The 13,958-nt window shown below is 53.1% G+C and overlaps 1 protein-coding gene across 4 annotated transcripts in view; it reads right to left on the bottom strand.

Moving 5' to 3' along the window:
• The window catches only part of PLXNA3 (plexin A3), a 41,920-nt gene that overhangs the window by 14,164 nt on the left and 13,798 nt on the right, over nt 1-13,958 (bottom strand). For 3 of the 4 annotated variants that reach the window (XM_027838936.1, XM_027838935.1, XM_027838937.1), the window contains exons 2-13: nt 12,793-13,487; nt 10,196-10,735; nt 9,695-9,877; nt 7,551-7,679; nt 7,355-7,455; nt 4,949-5,072; nt 4,702-4,858; nt 4,517-4,616; nt 2,356-2,470; nt 1,273-1,473; nt 590-686; nt 72-262 (exon numbers count right to left, since the gene is read on the bottom strand). In XM_027838936.1, the coding sequence (XP_027694737.1) occupies nt 72-262; nt 590-686; nt 1,273-1,473; nt 2,356-2,470; nt 4,517-4,616; nt 4,702-4,858; nt 4,949-5,072; nt 7,355-7,455; nt 7,551-7,679; nt 9,695-9,877; nt 10,196-10,735; nt 12,793-13,437 (2,583 nt within the window). In that variant the 5' untranslated portion in view covers nt 13,438-13,487. Of the gene's footprint in view, nt 1-71; nt 263-589; nt 687-1,272; nt 1,474-2,355; nt 2,471-4,516; nt 4,617-4,701; nt 4,859-4,948; nt 5,073-7,354; nt 7,456-7,550; nt 7,680-9,694; nt 9,878-10,195; nt 10,736-12,792; nt 13,488-13,958 lie in introns of those variants that run through there. The other variant, XM_027838938.1, reaches the window with a different exon arrangement.

Below are 13,958 nucleotides of genomic sequence, written 5' to 3'. Positions count from 1 at the left end.
AAGGAGCTCCTCCCCTCACAGCTCCCCTCCCTATCCCAAGAGAGAAGGAAGGCCCTAGGACATGGGCTCACCTTGGTGATGCGTGGATGGCTGCATCGTGGGTTCCTCTTGCTTGGGTGCATCCAGTTGCCCTTGGGCATAGGACAGTGGGCCCGCAATTGGCACTTCTTTTCCGAAATGCACCAGCCACACTCAAAGCGGGGGTCAGCCTTTAGACACAAACCACAGCTCTCCCTCTGGGCCCAGCATTTATACAACAGGGCTGTGGGCAAATGGCCAAAGGGTGCATTAGTGACAGGGTCAGGCTCCAAGAGAGCACCTTAGGGCAAGTTCAGGGGACAAGAGGAGGACATGAGGACAGCAGAGCCTGAGGAAGGAGAGAATTGGGATTCAGGTCCTCACCTTGCCTCAAACAAGCTAGGTGGCCATGACCAAGACATGAGTCTTTTCTGGGCCTCAGCCTCCCCCTTTTATCAAATGAAGAGGTGGGGTCTTGATGATCTCAAATGCTCCTTCCAACTTTGAGCTTCTGGGGTTCTAGGAGGCCAGGTGCCATAAGGGAGCAAGGAGAAGAAAGAGCTGCTCTCACCTTTGAAGTTGTCTGGCTTGTCGATGTAGAAGTCACCATCCCAGACCACAGAGAAATCTAATGCCACGGCTCCCTGTGCATCTCCCTCATAGGAATACTGAGAGGAGTTACCGTGAAGATGGGGTCAGTGTTACCATAGGGACAGGGACCCCAAGCTCACTGAGGGGAGAGAGAGGGCTGGACCATTTGGCAGCTCCTCCCCCCCTCCCCCACCACTACCACGATCACTCCCCTCCCCCACTGATCCAGAAGGCTAAGAGGTTAAGTGGAATAACGGGCAAAGGGGAGGCTGGGCCTCTAGAGGTTTCTCCACCTGGAGAGGAGACCCCAAGATTTCCATGGCAACAGAAGCCTGGGCTGTATCCTGTTACCGAGTAACCTTATTCCACTTCCCATCTCTGTTGGCTATCTTACTTAACATACACACACACACACACACACACACTCACATACACTCACACACATTATCTCTCTGTCTCTGTCTCTCTCACATACACTCACACACACACCTCAACACTCCTGAGCTGAAGCAGGCAGTGTGACACTATGGCCACCTCCTTGAATCTAGGCTGGTCCTGGCCCACTTGGGGGGGGGGGGTTTCCATCAAGGCCCCTCCCCCCTCAGTCTCAGGCCAAGGCAGCAGCTGATGCCCACCCACCTGCCTGCCTGCATCCTCACTCACCGAGGTGTTCTGGCACTGCACGCTGCTGCTGTTGAAGCGGATGGCAGGCACCCTCTGCTGCCTGCCCTGGATGCGGAACACACATTCATAATTCTTCTGCCCTGACTGGGGCTGAGGCAGGTTCTTGGCCCGAAGCGTGAGTGGCTGAACCACGCCCACTGGGATCAAGATCTCCCCGCTGGGCAGAATCTCTGGGCAGCCCTGTGGAGGAGGAGCATACACACCATTTGGCTTGGTCCCTCCTTCCCCAGCCTCCAGGGGCCATGCCACCCAGAAGAAGCAGACACATTTAATCTAATGTGTAACACTGGAAGGGGGTGGAGACACAGAGAAGCCTCTATCCTGAGAGACCCAGCTGGCCACACTGGTCACTGACCTCCTAGCTGGAGAGTCGGGAGGGCCATGGGCCAAAGCAATGGAGGAAACTGAAGGCCCCTAGGGTCTAATTCCATGAGCTGAGCTGGTTTCCGTACTGGCTTAAATCGATCCCATCCCAGAGAGAGACAAAAGACAAAATGTGGCTCTGGCCACATGCCCCCTGCTCCCTCTGAATACCAGCCAGAGCCAATACTTCTTCCCAGCTGCTTTCTCTGCCATGTGCACACATGTGAATGCACACAGAGTACCTGAGCAGGGGCCTGGTTTTTTAACCCCAGGCCAGGGACATAGTCAGGTCATACTCTATCATAGCGGATGTCTCTAGCAGGGCCTGGAGGACCCAGGATGATAAGGCTAAGTGCAACCCATCCCTCAGGGCCTAGAAGAAGGACCAAATGACCCCCACCCCACAGTGTTTGAATTTACACGCCCATAGGGATAATGTCAAGACACAAGGCCAGGCCCAACTTGACTCGGGGTGGCAGAGGATGCCCAGAGATGTGTGCGTACACACACTCCCCAAGTGCACCCAGAAGCTCTGAGAGAAACCAGAGACATTGCCAACAAAGCCACTCGTTAGATGGTCAGTCCTGACGTGTGGGCAAGAAGAGCCCTATGTAGCTGGGCAATCACATCTACAAGGTAGGGAGAGAAAAGTGCATCAGCTACCTCAGGGAGAAAGGCAGCTGTCATCATGCCTCTCACCTCAGTAGTATTGACCCGGCCCTCCTGAAAAGAGCACTCCCTGGCGTTGTCTGTGCACATGTGGCGGTACTTACACCAGTGACACGGGTAGGGGCTGCTGACACACGACAAACACCTGAATGGAGAGATAAGAAGGTTCAGGAATGGCAAAGCTAAGAGGGGGCCAAGAGAGAAATTATTTATTCAGTTGGATCATAGGATTCAGAGCTGGCAAGGACCTCAGAGGTCATCTAGCTTTGACTCCTTCATCTGACAGCAGTGGAAAGTGAGGCCCAAGTCATTCAGAGGAGCCAGTTAGAGGCAGGACAAGCAGCCCAGACTCCCAACTACCAGTTCAGGGCTCTTTACAATCTCAAGAAGGGGGGTGGTGTCCATCAGCCAGAGGCAGGTCTGAGGGGTGAAGGGCTTGCTTGAGTCACTCCCCTGTGGCCCAGATGCTCCCCTAAGTCAATGACCAGAGCAGAGAGGAGAAGAGGGGTATCTAAGCCCAAGGGCACCTGAAAGTATTCATCCAAGTGGACAGTCCTGGGGGGCAGGAGATAAGGCTTAGGGGCCCAGGGAGGGAGTCCTGCTTCTCTGGGTATACTGTACATTCCTAGGGCTTGCTGCCTAGGAGTCAAAGGATCTCAGAGTTGGAAGGGACCTCAGTGACCCTCCAATTCAAACCATAGCCAAAAAGGAAACCTAACTATGACATCCCTAACAAATCTTCATTTAGCCTTTGCTTAAATCAGTCAGGCAAATATTTATTAAGCACCTACTATGTGCCAAGCACTATGCTTAGCCCTGGCTACAAGCTAGCATTTCTATATCATTTTAAGGTTAGCAAAGCACTTTACAACCATCATTTCATTTGATCCTCACAAAAGCTCCGGGAAGTAGGTGCTATTATGATCCGTCTCGTATAGGTGAAGAAACTGAGACTGAGAAAGGCCTCACCTAGAAAGGTCACCCAGCTAGGAAGTATCTGAGGCTAGATTCCCCCTCAGGTCTTCGTGCCTGCAGACCCAACACAAAGGCCTCTAAGGAGATGGGCAGCCCACTCTTCCTTGGGAAAGTTCTAATTGTTGAGTTTTTCCTAACAGCAAGTCTAAATTAGTCAAGGACCATCTAATCCAAACCCTTCATTTTACAGATGAGGAAAGTGAGGCCCAGAGAGAGGGAGGGGCTTGCCCAAGGCAAGGAAGTCCCCTTCATTGCTGGTTCTGCTGTCCGGAACCAACCAGAACAACGTTGTGACTTCTTCCACACGCCAGTCCTTCAGATGCCTGGAGAGAGCTGAGGCTAGCATCAAGCACCTCCTACTCTCCCTATAACCAGGATTACCTCAATGGACATGGTTCAGCTGGGCAGTGGGTTTTCTCTCCTTCACTCCCTCCTCCCCCACCAACAGTCAACAAAACTACACTTTCAGGACCCTGGGGACACAGGCCCATGAAACCAGGCAGCAGGCTCCTCCTGGTCCTGAAGGCAAATACCCAGGGAAGAACCAATATGGATCCAAGGGCCCATCCGGCTGATATTCACTCTCTCTCTCACGCCTCCCCTGTCTGAAGCAGGCAGGGACAGACACCAAGGTTACATAATCTGCCTAGATAACAAAGAATGAGCATTGGTTTGGGAGTCAATGGACCTGCATACAAATCTTCTCCTCCCCTGAGCCTCAGTTTCTTCTTCAGTAAAATGAGGGGGTTAGACTTGGGGGCTTCTGAGGCCCCTTCCAGCTCTAAGTCTAAGATCCTATGTGTGTGGGACCTTGGGCTAGTCCCTTTCCCTCTCCGGGCCTACTTCCTCAACTATAAAACGAGGAGGTTAGACTAGAACAGAGGGGTCAAACACCTTCTAGCGGGGGACCAGATTAAAATGTAACTGGGAAGTGGTTAACAAAAGAAATAAAAATGCAACAGAACATAGATAATGAGAGTCTGTGGTTTTCTAAGTCAGCTGTGTGTCTATAAGAAGTCCATGAGCTGACATGAGCTGGGGGCGGGGGGATGGCTGTACAGCTGAGCTCTCTTGCTCACAGGCACCTGGGCCTTCTCTCTGGAAGTCAGGATTCTTTCCTATCTGTGAAATATATAACCTACAGTGGGGGGTGAGGAGTGTGTCATGTAGAGAGGAGCTGGGGCCCAGCCCTCACTAAGTGGGAAGAAGGACTCACGACTGGAAAGTGCTGCAGTTATAGAAGACAAAATCAGCCTGGGCAAACTTCAAGCCGGTCTCTTTGGAGTGTAGGTAGAGCTGGACAGTAGAGGTGGCACCTGTGGGCAGAGTGGGGGGGCAGCCAGTAAGCTAGGCAACCTACTCACAAGGATGTGGCCATGGCACCTGCTCATGCCCACTTACCATGCCCACCGGTGATGGCAGGGATGTCTCGCAAGGAGGGGGAGAGGCACTGCAGTTGTCCTGGGGCCAGCAGGGATGCCTCGTTCTCGGCCATGGCCTCAAAGGAACAGCTCACTCCCCCAGTCAGGTCGGGCACATTCTGTACCAACAAAGTTACCTGTGGGGGGCACAAGAACACAGAGGGCCAGGGCTCAGAGGGGCCCTGAGGCCCAGCCCCCGGCCCTCATCCCATTGTCTTCTCTCTCACCTGCACCTCAGGCACAGTGACAGACACGTTGCTGGGCTGTACTGACACACGGACGCACTCACTGAGCACCTCGGTGAATCGGTGTGGCTCCCAAGCCCGAGGGCACTCCCCCTCCCGGCAGCATCTGAACATGCATGTGTGCAGGGAGAAGGGGGGGGAAACACAGCCTTAGACACCTGGGCCAGGCCAGTGCCAAGCCATACCCCTCTGAGGACCGTCAGCAATAGGCCTGAGCTAGGCCTCACACTGGCTGTTCCAATGCCAGCTAGGCCTTCTCTGGGGGGTGGGGGGGTCACAGGACTGGAAAAATGAACCAAACTCTGGCCTTAGCAGCTTGTGGAGGGAGGAGGTGGAGCTAGAATACCAAGCAACCACTCATCCCCTAGAGGCCCCAGGAGCAGACAGACGTCATCAGGGGATGGAGTTTCCGCTCCTTAGGTGGAGTGGAGGCTTAGGGACATGAGGACAAGACAGGCCTGTCCTAGGGCCTGGGGGAAGAGACAGAAAGGCAAGCCATGGTGGGGTCGGGGTAGGGTGGGAAGTAGATGCTTCAGAGTTCTTTCCAAGCAGGCCCCCACTGCTTTTCAGGGGTAGCATACTGGTCTGCCTGGAGGCAGCTTTTTGTGGGGGGTAAGGAGAAGTAAACTCTAGTGTGCCTAGGAGGCCCCAGAGTAGATAGCTGACCCCCCCATCCCCCACACATGTGCCCCAACCAATCACCCTGAGCAAACCTAACCTTGGAGAATGAAAAATGAGACAAATGTGGCACTCCTGAGGCCAGAGCCTGTTGGCCCAACTCTGGTCCTGAGCAGGTCTGAATGGGGCAAGGGCAAAGAGAGGAACCACCTCTCTGGCGAGATTCCTCTGTGAAGAGGCCTTTGGGAGAGGAGAACCTGCTAGGCTTTCTCTCTTCCCATGCCTTCCCTCACCTCCAAACTACTGCTGCCAGAACCAAAGGGGGCAAAAATACTAGCCTCCCCCAAGAGTAGAGTTAGACTAGAAGGTAGGGACCCAGTTGCGTTGAAAGGCAGAATCCCCATATGCCTTCATGGCACAGCTTCCAGGGCTTAAGGACGAAGGAGAGGCATCAGCCAGAAGGAACCACACTGGCCCAGGTCAACCACAAGGATCAGAGTGCTGGGCCTGACCTAAATTCAAAGCTGGCCTCAGGCACTTACTAGTGGCTACTAGTGGTATGACCCTGGGCAAGCTGCTGAGGCAGACCACTATCTGTCTCAGTTTCCTCAACTGCCAAATTGAGACAATAGCAGCACCTACCTCCCAGGGTGTTGTGAGGATCAAAAGAGCTGATATTTGTAAGTTGCTCAGCAGAGTCCATGGCACATAGTAGGCTCTCATTGAATGCTTGCTCCCTCCCTGATCCCCCCAATGCCACCTGGAGCAAAGTGGCCGGGGGGAGGGGGGCTTCTCATTTCATGTTTGCTTAGGCCCAGGCCCCACCCAGAGTGCTGGCCTTCCTACCTAAGTGAACATGTCAGCAGGGGTGCAGATGGGTGGGGGACTCCTGCTGCCTCGAGCCCCATCATACCCTCTCACTCTTCCTCCACTTCCTTAGCAGCTCAATGATGAGGACGAGGAAGACTGTCTTAGAGGCTCCCTCCCACCAGGTCCTGCTCATATTTGGTGAGGGGGGGGTTGGAATAATAAAATTTTGTCTTTGTATTCCAAGAGGAAACATGGCCACAGTTGAATGTGGAAAGAAATAACTACAAAATACTTGGGAATGCTTGGGACCTCAGGGAATTTCAGGTCATGAGAATCTAATCCAAGGAAACAGAGCAAGAGTGCTACTGTGGGCCCCCCCTCTCCCCGGCACATCACCAAGAGAGCTGCCCCAAGGGGGCCGGTGAAGGCCCTGGCCCCAGCCAAGGACAGTTCTCAGCTTTCCTTTGGCCCCAGGCATTGAGAGCACCGCCCCCCTTCTGACATCCCCCACCCCTGGCTGTGTCTGCCCTACTTCCAAGAAGTAACCCAGGCAGCCTCCTTGGAATAGGACAGGCCACTCACTTAATATCAGAGGGAGGCAGACAGCAAAACCAACCCTGCCTGCCAGTGCTGGATACTCCAGGGCCAGGGGAGAGAGGATCCCCTGCCCCTGCCTGGCTTCCTCTGTTCTTGCTGGCTTTCAGGCCACAGACACCCCTCCCCCTCCCAGCCTGGGGAGCCAAATGCTACTTAGGAATGTAGGTGAGTCCAGAAGGAGGGAGAACAATGGGAGAGACAAGGGGAAGGCTAAAGACTGGGCCTGGTATCCCCAGGCCCACAAAGATCTCTTCTTCCTGGGCCCTGTGTGGCCTCACTGGGCTCTCAGCCCTAAGCTATCTTTCCAACGAGGCCACAATGCCTTCTTCCAATACCTCTGACCGCTGCCCTTTGCCAGCTTACTTGTTATGAAGCACACACCAGCCACAGTGGGGATCCCCAGAGCCCAGGCACGCCCCACAGTGAAGATACTGCTCACACGCCTCCACAGGCACCTGGCTCACCTGGGGATCGGAGTTGGGGAGATGGATTCAGTGGACCATCAGCACCCAGCCCTCCCCCAGCTTTGCCAACCTCCTGCCCTCTCCCCTAAAGGTACCTGCTTATCACTCAGGAGGTAGATGTACTGATGGTCTGGGCTAAACAGAAGATCTCGGAGAATGGGTCTCCCCTCTGCCACAGGCACTGTCTCATAGAGATGGGCATCATGGATGCCATCCACACGAACCTAGGCCAGGGAAGCAAAGGAAGGGGCCTTGGATAAAGGGAATGTGGGCCTCAGCCCCTCCCCCCTCCAATCAGTTCTGCTCAAGTTCTCACCCTAGTTAACACTCTCACCTCCACTCCCAATCACACTCCCAATTTGGGGGGGGGAGGATAGAAAGAAGCCTCTTTGTGCTAGGACGCTGTCAGCTAAGGTAAGGCAGGCAGGCAAGTGATGCCAGGCCTGGGTTGTTGCCTGGGCACAAAACATTAGCACATTGACTAAGTTAAGTCTCAAACACACTGGCTATCTCTTGGGGGTAGGGGGGCAGCGCTGATGGGAATATCTGGCCCCCTGATGAAGAAGATTGTACTGCTCCTTCAGCTTCTTTAAGACATCTCAGAATCTTAGGAGGAGAAAGAAAAAACATGCTGTAAGGTGCCAAGGTTGTCCAAGAACCCTAGGACTGGGAGAGATCCTAAAGGGCCCAGCTAGTAAAAGGGTAAGAGTTCAGGAGGATCACCAGATTGGACAGACTGATTACAGTAGGGACAGGGCCCCACTTCCCATTAGCCTCCAGCTGAATCTCTTAATCTAGGGAGTTCCCAGGATTCCAATCTCCACCCCACCCCCACCATGCCCAACCAGGGGAGCATTCAGCATCCCCTCCCCCAAGAGTGGCCCCTTTACTCTAAGTCAGGGGTTACAGAAGGAGAAGTAGCCACCCCAGAGGGCCACACTTTGGAAGGGGATGTTGAATGGGGATTTTCATACTGAAGAGGGAACTAGGATAGAGGGGAAGGAAGAAAGAGCTGAGTCAAGCTGAGACCCAAAAGAGATTGAGAGGGGTAGAGAGAAGGTTGGCCAGGCCTTAAGCTAAATCAGGGACCCTAGAGCAGCCAACTGTCACCTTTTCTTGGCCACCTCATGGAAAAGACATTCTTCTTCTTGCCCACCCCAAACCTCTTTAAAGATCAGGAGGCAGAAGCAGACCACGAGAGGGAAAGGGGGGCGGGGGGAGAACAGGGTAGCCCAAGTGCCCCAAGCCCCAGAGAGCTGCCAGCATCAGACACGGAGAGGGTGACTGACACATAGGCATGTGAGTCTAAGAACAAACTTAACTCCTCCCCCCATCTCCTAATCAAAGCCCAAATTGTAATGTCTTGCCTCTCTGCTTCTCTTAAAAGGCTTCCCCAACCAGTCTCCCACCTGAACTTCCCAGAAGCCTTAGGAGGTAGGCACGATATCCAGAGAAGGGAAGTGGAGGAGCACAGTAGGGCAGCCATGAGTTCCTAAGAGTATTAGGTCAATTCTGAGCACCACTATGGGCGGGAGGTGGGGGGAGGGGGGAACCAAGCTAAAGACAGAACAATGGCACAGACAAGATGAAGATACTGACTTACCCCACGGTCACTACTAGCTCTGGGCTTGTACGGAATCTCCCGTTGGTCTGCCTACTCTTTGACCCTCCCTATCCAACTATTCCTTTCTCCCAGCAACCTCAAAATCACCCTCTATCTATATGACTCACAGTTACTGTCACCATGCTCCTATCTCACTCCAGATCCTTCACTGGCTCCCCATTGCCTACAAGATAAAAACCCAACTCTTCAGTCAGACACTAAAGGCCTTCCACTGCTGGGTCCCTCCACTCCAGCCTAGACTGTCTGTTCATTTTCCTGAATACAGGCCAGGCTTATTTTCCCATCATCTGTCTCTCCCTGTAATGCCCTCACTCAGATTATCCCAACCCTTCCCTGTGTTCAGGGCTGCTCCCAGGACCCCCTCCCTAATCTCAGTTCACCTTAACCCTACCTTACCAGGGATCTCTTTGCCACACAGCCTCTTTGCCACACTTTGACAAGCTTGCTGAAATGTTGCCTCAGGGTTGTCCTGTAAAACCCTGCTTTGGCACTAAAATGACAACTCTTTGAGATGGCATGCAAAGAGAAATCCAGCATGGCTCTCCCTTGTGCAGACCAGATCCCACCTAAGCCAGCAAGCCATTTCCTGTGAAGCAGACAGCCCCTAACCCTTACCTTCTTGAGGTTGCCATTGCGGGTGCCAATGAAGATGACCGAATGCTGGCGGTAGGTGTAGGCGGCCACACTGGCCATCCCGTCTGATCTGTCCTCAAGCAGTGGCAGCCCTTCAATCACCTGTAGTCCGCCCAAGGGCTGGTTCAGGACCAGGCCACAGAAGTTCCCATTTATCTGCATGGGCTAGAGTGGAAAGAACAGACAAAGTTTGCTCTCCTAGGTCCTTGGAGGAGAAAGGGCTAAGACCTGCTGTCTCTGAGGCTGCAAGGAAATCAGCTGGCTACCACTCCCCACCTTGCTAAGAGAGTCCTGCACCAAACCTGCTCAAGGGTCTCCCGAATGTGTCCAAAGTGCATGCACTTTGCCATCCAGATACCCACCACCCCTAATCCCCAGCCTGTGGTTTCTCCAATATCTGCCCACCTGGACTGGGAAAGGGAGAAGTGAGAGGAGAAAGATTGCAAGGAGAGGGAGAGGGAGGGATCTGGGTCTCATGCTCACTGTATTAATACAGGGAAGTTCCTTATTCAGCAGCCAGGGCAAAGACAGTTTGCCCTCTCCACGGTAACAGGACTGGATGCGGCGCCGAATGTGGGCATTGATGTCCCTGAGAGTAAAAAGGCAAAGGAGTGTCTGGCGGGGTGGGCTAGCACGGTTCTTCTGACCCTGGGAGAAGATGGTAAAGAGCACATCCTCATCCTCTGACACCCCCAGTGTCTGGGCCAGCCGGGGGCCGGGCTTTGCCAGGTGGGCGCTCTGTACCAGGCGGAACTCCACGCCATCTTTGGAACAGCCAATGGGGAATTCCACATAGGAGTAGAACTCCGAATCACCAGCACACATGCGCACAATCTTGGATGTAAAAAATTTCTCGCCAGCTGCATCTAGAAGGGTCTGCTGAGTATCAAGCTGCAGTGTCAGAAAGTAGACAAAAGACTCACTCCCAAAGCCGTACACATAGTAAATGTCAAAGGCCGGGTACAGTGACAGGGTATCTGAAGGGATCTTGATCTGTGAGGATACAAACTCATCCTGGTACACCTGAGGAAGGGAAGGGAAAGAAAGAAAAGAAGGGAAATGAGGAGAAGAAGAAGAAAGGTGAGTCAACTCTGACCCCAAACCACCACGCTTAGCTGATTTAGAGGGGTTGGGGAGAGGGGGAAAACCATCCACTATTCCCACTTGAAATGGCTCTAGAAATTGCCCCTCCAAGCCTGAGCTGGCAAGTTCAAACTTCCTTCAATAATTTTCCCCAGTGCTCCTTCCTGTTACTTGTTGATATATAATGAGCATAGCCTGAGACCTGGAAGGGCCCTCAGACGCCAGCAAGCCCAACCTCATTTTACAGGGAAGGAAGTCCAGACTCAGGGAGGCATAGTACTTGCCCAAGGCCACACAAGGGATCTGGGCCCTGAAGCCAAAAAGGCCCTCAGAGGCCATCAAGTCCAACCCTCTCATTTTACAGATAAAGAAACTGAGGCCTAGGAAGGCCCAGTGACTTACTCAGTACCACAGAGGTACCTAATGGCAGAACTGGGATGAGAACCCAGACCTCTGACTCCCAGGTTCACACACTACTTGCCTTTTGGAAAAGTTTTGGATTGTAGAGAGGATAAGAACCCTAGAGGGAGACTACCAAGAAATGACCCAGCCACGATGCATGTGAGACAGGCACATACACACATAGGAACATGGGTAGATGGACCCAGGAATTCTTTTCAAATCCAAGTGAGAAAGGGCCAGTTGGCTTAGTTGGGGGGATGAGAGGGGGCTTTTGGAATCTGGACAAGGGGCCAACACGTTAATGGTCCTTTCTCAACTTGCCTAAGAATGCCATCTATACTGCCATCCAACATTCACTCAGTCCATCGCCAAGCCTTTATGAATTACTTACTCTGTTTCAGGTAGTGGGTTAAGTGCTGGGGATAGAGATACCAAACCAAGAGTAATCCCTGGCCTCAGGGACAATATATGATCCCCAGGGGCAGGAACTGTTTTCATTTAAGTCACTGGCACAAGTGTTGACTAGCACAGATCAAAAGGTGAAGTCTGGTGGCCTTCTACCAGGTGTCTCCCTAGGAGGCTCCCAGGCAAATCCCAAGTGTGTCTGATATCTGCCCATAAGGCTGCCACCAAAGAGCTTTGCCCAATGTCTTACAAGAATCCAAATATAAAACAGTAAGTCCCTTCCCCTGATCTACCAGTCCAGTAATCCTGTGTGAAAAAGAAATGAGTTGAGCCTTGGCCCACTTTGTGGGGGGTACTCAAAGAGGGGTTGTGGTTGTTGTTGTTATTGAGTCATGGCCAACTTGTCATGACCTCGTGGACAAAGGGGTTTTCTTGGCAAAAATACAGGAGTGATTTGTCATTTCCTTCTCCATTTCTTATGTAGGCAGGGATTAAGCGACTTGCTCAGGGTCATACAGCTAGTGTCTGAGGTCAAGTCTGAACTCTGTCTTTCTGACTCCAGGCCCAGTGCTCTATCCACTTGACCACCTAAGGGGGGGGGGGGGGGGATTTACTAGATCCTATATAGGATTTTTGGCTAGGTCCAGGTTGGACTCAAGGTCCCTTGCCCAATCTAGTCTATGATTCCGTAAACATGGGACATGTACTCATGCACCACTGCCAAGCTCCCAGAACGGAGAGTGAGGAGAGAGCCAGAGAAAGAGTCACCACTCTGAATCCTCTTTGGTTAGCATTCAGTCCCAGCAAACCCAAGCTGGTCCTAGTTGGCTAATTCTGGGAAGACGTCAGTTGGAGTCTGAGACAGCTTGTCCAAAGGCTCAAGATGGCTTAGGACCTTCCCACTCTTTGCCAGAGGACCTGGGGCCTCCTATCCTTCAGAAGGAAAATCTGCTGGCAAATGCCCATCCATTCCCCAGAAGAGAGCTTGAAGAAGATTCACTGACTTTTAGTTTCTCCCTGATTTCTGAAAAATACTGTAATTTGATCATCAACCCATCCTTGACCAGGTAGGGGTGGTTCTCTTCAGGTAAGTTGGACTCAAACCCTCCCCCCCATTCCATGATGCCACGCTTGTGGCCAACTGTAGCCCACCCCCTGGACCATCCTTCCATCCCCACCAGGCTACCCACCAGGCTGAACATGTCGGCACTGTCCTCGTCTCGGATGAGCTTGCGGGAGCTGAGGGTGGGAAAGTACTCTGACTTGCCATCAATGGCTGTGCCGATGAACAGCTTGCTGGGCTCTGATCCCTGCTCCACGATGACCCCAGCCATGGTGTCTGGCTCCTGGGCCCCTGACAGATAGTGTTCCTTGCGATGATGTGGCTCACCCAGTTTAAAAAGGTCATCGAGGCGAAGGAACTGGCAGATGCCCTGCCAGATGCTGCCACAGGCCACCAGGCGCCGACTGGCATAGTCAATGAGCAGCAGTTTGTTGATGTTGTCGGTGGGTACCAAGTGGTGGGTGCAGACCCGCATGCTTGGAGGGGGATAGCAGCGAGCATTGTCTTCAATGGGGCCAGTAATGTGGGCACGGAGCTCTGTGAGGTTTGGGGACAACTTGAATACCCGGTTCACAGCCCCCACAAACACTTCCCCTGTCCCCCGGTGCACAGCCAGGTGGGTCAAGGTGGTGTCAGCTGCAGAGAAGGTATGGAAGGGGCCCACAGCTGATAGTACCTCGTAGGGAATGGGCAGGAGCAGCAGCAACAGCATCAGTGGCAGGAAGGGGGCTGATGCCTTCGTACACAGTACTGCAGGGTCCCCCAAGGCCATGGCTGGTCCTGGGCAAGCAGCTGTAGCAGAGCCAAGTCCCTAGGGCAAGACTTAGGGAAAAAAGGAACAAAGTTGGGGGCTGTTACTCTCTCAGACATCACACAGCCATACTAGGTGCGGTAACATACTGGAAGAGCCTGTCCTTGATCCACCCTCCTCCCCAGGAGCAAGCTCAGCCTCCCACTTGTCACACACTCAATTAAATACTCCAACGTGTACAGAAGAAGAGCAAGGGTCTGCCCTGAATCTTCCTGCCCACCCTTCAACAACATCCAGCTCCCTGCCCCATTCCTCCCACATGCCAGACTCTGCAGGGAGAGAGAGAACAAAGGGGATGATGCTCAGGAAGGAAGAAAGTAGCCTGGTCACTGAGTAGGGATGAGAGGGAATGGAGAAGGAGAGAGCAGTGAGGCAGAGGAGGACAAGAAGGGCCAGCGCTGGCGATGGATCTCTCTGAGATTAGTGATCTTTGGAGAAGGCTGGCAGGCTTCTGGCCACGCCGGCAATGAAGAAAGCAGGCA

The sequence above is a fragment of the Vombatus ursinus genome, unplaced genomic scaffold (assembly GCF_900497805.2).
Source record: "Vombatus ursinus unplaced genomic scaffold, bare-nosed wombat genome assembly UNPS02014831.1, whole genome shotgun sequence".
In the NCBI taxonomy this organism is placed as follows: Eukaryota; Metazoa; Chordata; class Mammalia; order Diprotodontia; family Vombatidae; genus Vombatus; species Vombatus ursinus.
Note: the sequence above shows the minus strand (reverse complement) of the source record. Positions and strands in the feature narration are given on the sequence as shown.